Raw genomic sequence first — 7,593 nt, 5'->3', positions numbered from 1 at the left:
CCAACATGGATGGAATTCAGACATTTCTAGAATTCATGTCGAGAAGGGAGAATGAGTGCATAGTATGCTTTAAGACTCTTATTGTCACTAGATGTCGTTCTTTAGGTGGTTCGTAGGAAAACTGTTGGAGGGAGGAGAGTGAGTTTCTTTAATTTTGTTCAATGAATGAGAATATCCCCCATCGTTACCATGCATAAGTATGATGTGATAAACTGTCTGGGTGGATATGTGTTTCCAAATGGAAGAATGGACCATTGAGAACAACACTGACTGAACGGAAGAGCAGTAATATGCTATAAACACCACAGACAAACACACCAAGACAAACATGATGTGCGAAATGTAATATCTCCCGAGAGGTCGGAAGAAGATCTATTTCTAGATCATGACATCATCAGAAATTCCCACGGAGGATATTTTGAGAATCTGTGTCGGAGGAGGGAACTGGTTTGAGACGGCCAGGAAGTGTGTGTGTGTGTGTGTGTGTGTGTGTGTGTGTGTGTGGCAGTTCTTGGACGAATAAGGGTTTAAAAATACAGAGCGACTGTTCTGAAGTTAGGTACTCAAGCCAGCACTTCGCACTTCCCGGCAGCGCAGGCAAAATATAAACAAAATGCAACGTTATAAAGGGAGGTAGATGGAGATGAAAGGCAAATTAAGCCTTTTGGAAACTACTGCTGTCAAGTTTAGCTTCAAAAGGCTGTGCTATAGCCTACCTTCTACGTGCTATAGCCTACCTTCTCTGTGCTATAGCCTACCTTCTACGTGCTATAGCCTACCTTCTACGTGCTATAGCCTACCTTCTACGTGCTATAGCCTACCTTCTACGTGCTGTAGCCTACCTTCTACGTGCTATAGCCTACCTTCTCTGGGCTATAGCCTACCTTCTACGTGCTATAGCCTACCTTCTACGTGCTATAGCCTACCTTCTACGTGCAGGTGCGGTAAGAGGGTTTTGCCTGAGTGCTTGATTTATGAAGAGTTTGATCCTTGTATAACATCGTTTGGATAGATAGCCTACTTGTTAGTGAAAGGATACTGTAAATCAAATACAAACAAAACATGGAGTTGCCTGTGTTGATTAATTCTGACCGAACTTTTCAGGTTAAATCAAAAGTGAATCTGGTCCTTGTCGATGTCTAGGTATTTATTTCTGACACTTTAAAGTGCAGTTAGCCTATGTTATGTTTCCTTGATGTTTATTCTTGATTTTGTCAGTAGGCTAACTGTTCTATGCTGCTATGTTTTGGCCAGGTCTCCCTTGTAAAAGAGATCGCAATGGGATTAACCTGATGACATAAAGGGGGAAAATCCCGTGCGGTCAAAGCACTTTCTGGAGCAGTCTGCATTTACACTAGAATAATCCTAATCTGGACATGTTTCCCCTGTTATCTGCTGTAGATTTGGGGGTAATCACACTGGAAACAGGGTTCTCCTCTCCCCCTCCTCTCCTGTCTCCCCACCTCTCCTCTCCCCCCATCTCAACTCCTCTCCTCTCCCCTCCCCCTGTCTTCTCTGCTCCCCTCTCCTCTTCCCTTGTCTCCTTTCCTCACCTCTCCTCTTGTCTCCTGTCCTCGTCTCCTCTCCTCTCCCCCTGTCTTCTCTGCTCCCCTCTCCTCTTCCCTTGTCTCCCCCTCTCCTCTCCCCTGTCTCCTCTCCTCTCCCCTTGTCTCCTCTCCCCTTGTCGTCTTCCCTCTTCTATCCTATCCTCTCCCTTTGTCTCCTCTCCTCTATTCTTCTCCTCTCACCTCTCCCCTCATCTCCCCTCCTTTCCTCACCTCTCCCCTTGTCTCCTGTCCTCATCTCCTCTCCTCTTCCCTTGTCTCCTCCCATGCCCCCCCTCCCTCCCTCCTCTCTCCTTGTAATGTTTCTTTGCTAAAGGTTCAGCTTCATGTATCTTAAGTCCTCAGATGATGTCAATGTGTTATGTCCTCTGTGAAACCCACCTCTCTATTCTGGAGTAAGATGATTGAGACCTACACCCCTCCCCGTTTGAATGTTTGCAGATAGGAGATGATCATGTCACAACTACCCCTGTTTAGGGCTTGAGGCTAATCTCCATAAATGTTTCTTCCTTCGTAAACAGAGTCAGATGATTTCATTACCGAAGAATGGCCTCTCTGTCCTAACTGACCCGGACTGAACGTCTGCATGTCTCTCCTCCTCAGTGACGTCTCATTCTATTTGAATTATAGAATGGATTGAACTAGACAAATCGATTGGCTAGATATAGTAATGTGGGTGTGTCTTGAGTTGTATATTTGTGAGGGTCACTGAGGAAATGCTTTCACAGACAACGTTCTCCCTTTGTAAAGGTTTAAGAATAAAAAATGTTTATGCTGATAAAGAAAAAAAGGCTAAATCTTTCTTGAAGTTGATTAGAATAATATCCATGACACTCTCCTCTCCTCTCCTCTCCTCTCCTCTCCTCTCCTCTCCTCTCCTCTCCTCTCCTCTCCTCTCCTCTCCTCTCCTCTCCTCTCCTCTCCTCTCCTCTCCTCTCCTCTCCTCTCCTCTCCTCTCCTCTCCTCTCCTCTCCCCTCCCCTCCCCTCCCTCTCCTCTCCCTCAGATGGACTGCGGCTGGGGCTCCTTCAGGATGGAAATAGATGCCCGTTTTCGCTACTACTTCCAGCACCCGTGGTCGCGTCTGATCGTGGCGTACCTCGTCACCTTCTTCAACTTCCTCATCTTCGCCGAGGACCCCGTGTCCCACAGTCAGACGGAGGCCCACATGATCGTGGTGGGAAACTGCTTCTCCTTCATAGTGAACAGGTACCCGGGCGGAGGATGGAACTTCTTCAAAGTGCTGATGTGGATTCTGGCCATCATCACCGGCCTGATCGCCGGGAAGTTCATATTCCACCGGCGGCTGTTTGGTGAGTGATGTGAGGGCTAATGAGGACCAAACTAACACCGAGTGAGAGATGGTTCTTGTGAGGTGGTCGTTCAACATGGCACTCAGTGTGATCATCCCTTCACCACCATCGTCTTTCCACTTTCCCTCTTCACCCTCTCATCATCTCACTCCTCCCTCTTCACCCTCTCACTCCTCCCTCTTCACCCTCTCACTCCTCCCTATTCACCCTCTCACTCCTCCCTCTTCACCCTCTCACCATCTCTCTCCACCTTCTCACCCTCTCACTCCTCCCTTTTCACCCTCTCACTCCTCCCTCTTCACCCTCTCACCATCTCACTCCTCCCTCTTCACCCTCTCACTCTCTCACTCCTCCCTCTTCAACCTCTCACCATCTCACTCCTCCCTCTCACCCTCTCATCCCCTCACTCCGCCCTCTTCACCCTTTCACCCTCACTCCTCCCTCTCTACCATCTCACTCCTCCCTCTTCACCCTCTCACTCCTCCCTCTTCACCCTCTCACCCTCTCACTCCTCCCTATTCACCCTCTTCACCCTCTCACTCCTCCCTCTTCACCCTCTCACTCCTCCCTCTTCACCCTCTCACCATCTCACTCCTCCCTCTCCACCTTCTCACCCTCTCACTCCTCCCTCTTTACCATCTCACTGCTCCCTCTTCACCCTCTCACTCCTCCCTCTTCACCCTCTCACCATCTCTCTCCTCACACCTCCAGCCCCTCACCCCAGCTCCCTCTCACCATCTTGACACAAACCTGGCAACCCCAGGCCTCCTCTGATTCATTACTTCCACTTGCCACTCACGTAATACCAGATATTGTCAGGCGGATATTCCTGAGATGAGCTCTGAAGGACAATAATTAGTGCTCTCCTTTGTGTGCAAGAATGAATGATCTCTCCTCAGTCTCTACGTGACTGGCTGTCTCCAGTGTGAATAGAAGACATGTTCACTTGAAATTTCACAGGGAAACGGTGGAGGCAAAGCTTTGAGAAGGACAGATGGGTGTCTGGTCCTTTTACTGCTGCGTTTTGTATCGCTAAGCAAGAACTTAACAATAGACTTTAATAAAAGACTCTGAAGAAGACAAATGGAATATACAGTCAAGCCAGACAGTCTGCACACTCCTTTCACCTTCTCAAAGTTTTATTACATTAGAGACTCACTCTACAATAGATTGAGTTCCTTTTTTGTCTCAATGTTCTACACAAAATAGCCCATAATGACAACATGTAAACAGGTTTTTAGACATTTGTGCTAATTTATTCAAAATCAAAATGTAAAATATCATATATACACAAGTGTGCACACCCTTTGATATGACACCCAAAAGTGAGCTGAGGTGCATTTTGTTTCCACTGATACTGCTTGAGATGTTTCTACAACTTAATCTGAGTGCACCTGTGGTAAATTCAATTGATAGGACATGATCAGGGATTGCCAACATTTGCCTCTAGTCCCACAGTTGACAGTGCATGCCAGAGCAAACTCCAAGCCGTGGGGTCAAAGGAATTATGTGCAGACCTCAGAAACAGGATTGTGTCGAGGTATAGATCCGGAAAACGGTATGGACATTTTTCTGCAGCTTTACAAGTCCCAAAAAGCAAAATGGCCACCGTTAAGTTTGGAACCACCAAGACTCTTCCTAGACCTGGCCGCCCGCCAAACTGAGCAATTAGGGAAGACGGGCGTGATCAGGGAAGTGAGCAGGAACCCGAGGGACTGAAAGAGCTCCAGCGTATCCTTGATGGGAGAACCTTCCAGAAGATGAGCCATCCAGGCAGCACTCCACCAATCAGGCCTTTATGGTAGAGTGGCCAGACGGAAGCCACTCCTTTTAAAAGGAACATGACGGCCTGCTTGGAATTTGCCTAAAGGCACCTAGAGGACTCTCAGACCATGGGAATTAAGATTCTCAGGTCTGATGAATCCAAACTGTAACTTTTTGGCCTGAGTACCAAGCATCCCGTCTGGAGGAAACGAGGCTGAACGAAAATGAAAGTGTATCGACGCTCCCCATCCAACCTGATGGAGCTTGAAAGAATATGCCAAGAGGAACGGGCCAAAATCTCCAGAAACAAGTGTGCCAAGATGGTAGCTTCTTTCACAAGACGCCTTGAAGTTGTAATCGCTGCCAAAGGTGCATTAACCAAGTATTAGGCTGTGGGGTGTACAGATATGTAAATCCTAAATAACCTATTTTTGTCAGTAAAATAAAATTTTATATTTTCTAAAAACCTGTGACGTAATAAAACGTGGTAAGGTGAAAGGCGTGTGCAGACCTTCTGGCTTCCAATCCAATCCAATCCAACTTTATTTATAGAGCACATTTAAAACAACAAGAGTTGACCAAAGTGCTTTCCATTTCAATCAATACAAAAAAACTTAGACAACACAATAGGACAATAGAAGCTAAATGAAAGATAATAAACAGCTACTCTGATACTTAGTATTAAAAACGCCAGGGAAAACAAATGTGTTTTGACTGTATATAGCATGTGTACAGTGGTATGTATGTATATACAGTTTTACTCTGAGCATGTAGAAAGTATATAATCAAAGATTTCCCCTCCAAACAGCAGCCACTTTCATTACTAAACGCTCAGTTACACTGATGTGTGTCATATTCATTTGGATTATGTTACATGGATTTCCGTCAGCTCTAACCCGACTGCACTCTCAGGGACTGTATCCAGGTCAGAGCTCCACACTTGGAGTGCACAGGCTATCGGCTGGAGGGTAGAGAGAGGAGAGAGGGGAGAGAGGGGTGAGAGGAGAAGGGGGTGAAAGGAGAGGGGAGAGAGGAGAGAGGAGAGAGGGGAGAGGGGAGAGAGAGGAGAGAGGAGAGAGGGGAGAGGGGAGAGGGGAGAGAGGGGAGAGAGGAGAGAGGGGAGAGAGAAGAGAGGGGAGAGAGGAGAGAGGAGAGAGGGGTGAGAGGAGAGAGGAGAGAGGAGAGAGGAGAGAGGAGAGAGGGGAGAGAGGAGAGAGGAGAGAGGGGAGAGAGGAGAGAGGAGAGAGGGGTGAGGAGAGAGAGGAGAGAGGAGAGAGGAGAGAGGGGAGAGGAGAGAGGGGAGAGAGGAGAGAGGAGAGAGGAGAGTGGGGTGAGGAGAGAGGGGAGAGAGGAGAGAGGAGAGAGGGGAGAGGAGAGAGAGGAGAGAGGGGAGAGAGGAGAGAGGGGAGAGAGGAGAGAGGAGAGAGGAGAGAGGAGAGAGGAGAGTGGGGAGAGAGGAGAGAGAGGAGAGAGGAGAGTGGGGTGAGGAGAGAGGGGAGAGAGGAGAGAGGAGAGAGGAGAGAGGAGAGAGGAGAGAGGGGAGAGAGGAGAGAGGAGAGAGGGGTGAGAGGAGAGAGGGGTGAGAGGAGAGAGGAGAGAGAGGAGAGAGGGGAGAAAGGAGAGGAGAGTGGGGAGAGAGGGGAGAAAGGAGAGAGGGGAGAGAGGAGAGAGGGGAGAGAGGAGAGAGGAGAGGGGAGAGAGGAGAGAGGAGAGAGGGGTGAGAGGAGAGAGGGGTGAGAGGAGAGAGGAGAGAGAGGAGAGAGGGGAGAAAGGAGAGAGGGGAGAGAGGAGAGAGGAGAGAGGGGTGAGAGGAGAGAGGGGAGAGAGGAGAGAGGGGAGAGAGGAGAGAGGGGTGAGGAGGCGTAACGCTGTAACCATCTAAAGTCAACGCATATCCCAAGCCCCAGCACAGCACAGGGAAGAAAGTGAGGGGCAGGGGGGAACATATGGTGTGTGTGTGTGTGTGTGTGTGTGTGTGTGTTTGTGTTCTCGTATGATTGAGTGAGTGTGTAAGGAAAAAGACTCGGGGTGAAATAGAAATAGAATAGAATAGAAAACGAGGAGAGAGATGGATGAAGAGAGTCACAGGGGGTCTTGATGCTGTTACATCATCCTTAAAATGCCCTTAAAATGCAAGATGGGCGCAGCTCAAGAGCTAGTGAGCCCACGGTGAGAGACCGTGTATGTGGAGAGGTGTCATCCATTATGGATCAGACACGGGGCACAACCCACAGCCCTCATGCACACTTGACCACCTTCATTACGCAAGTATAGAGCACTGGGCAGCTTCTGTCCTTCTCACCCAGCGATGTGTGTGGACACTCCTCACCACCTTGAGCAATGTCTCCTGGACCACAATGAAAACATGCATTAATGGTGCTTAGGGTCGTTTCTTACTGAAGGAAAATCTTTTTCAAATCATTGATGTTTAGCTTTGTGTGTGTGTGTGTGTGGTGTGTGTGTGTGTGTGTGTGTCAACAACTGAAGAATTCTTACATAATTGTGAAAGAATTTTTCAAATCATTGATGTTTAGCGCATTTGTGTGTGTGTTTGTGTGTGTGTGTGTGTGTGTGTGTGTGCGTGTGTGTGTGTGTGTGTGTGTGTGTGTGTGTGTGCGCTTCAACAACTGAAGAATTCTTACATAATTGTGTAAGAATTTTTCAAATCATTGATGTTTAGCATTTGTGTGTGTGTGTGTGTGTGTGTGTGTGTGTGTGTGTGTGTGGTGTGTGTGCGTGCGCGCGTGCGTGTGTTCATGAACAACTGAAGGATTCTTATATAATTATGATTGGGTTATCCAAGCTGCTGTTTGCATGTGTTACCAACTGAGGAGTCAGACTTTGTTTGGCTATCTGAGACAGCCCCACAATTATTCACCATTTATGAAGGCCTAGAAGAATCAGCACACAACAATCACACAGTACACAGAGAATGACATCACCTCCTCCCAC

General features: G+C 47.9%; 1 protein-coding gene across 1 annotated transcript in view; it reads left to right on the top strand.

The window, feature by feature from the left end:
* Positions 1-2,579: 2,579 nt before the first annotated feature.
* The window catches only part of tmem117 (transmembrane protein 117), a gene marked incomplete at its 3' end in the record, with an annotated part of 39,549 nt that continues 34,535 nt past the window's right edge, over positions 2,580-7,593 (top strand). The window contains exon 1 of the mRNA XM_084451415.1: positions 2,580-2,877. Within this exon, the coding sequence (XP_084307541.1) occupies positions 2,598-2,877 (280 nt within the window). The 5' untranslated portion in view covers positions 2,580-2,597. The remainder of the gene's footprint in view (positions 2,878-7,593) is intronic.

This window comes from Borostomias antarcticus, assembly GCF_949987555.1.
Source record: "Borostomias antarcticus genome assembly, chromosome: 16".
Taxonomy (NCBI): Eukaryota; Metazoa; Chordata; class Actinopteri; order Stomiiformes; family Stomiidae; genus Borostomias; species Borostomias antarcticus.
Note: the sequence above shows the minus strand (reverse complement) of the source record. Positions and strands in the feature narration are given on the sequence as shown.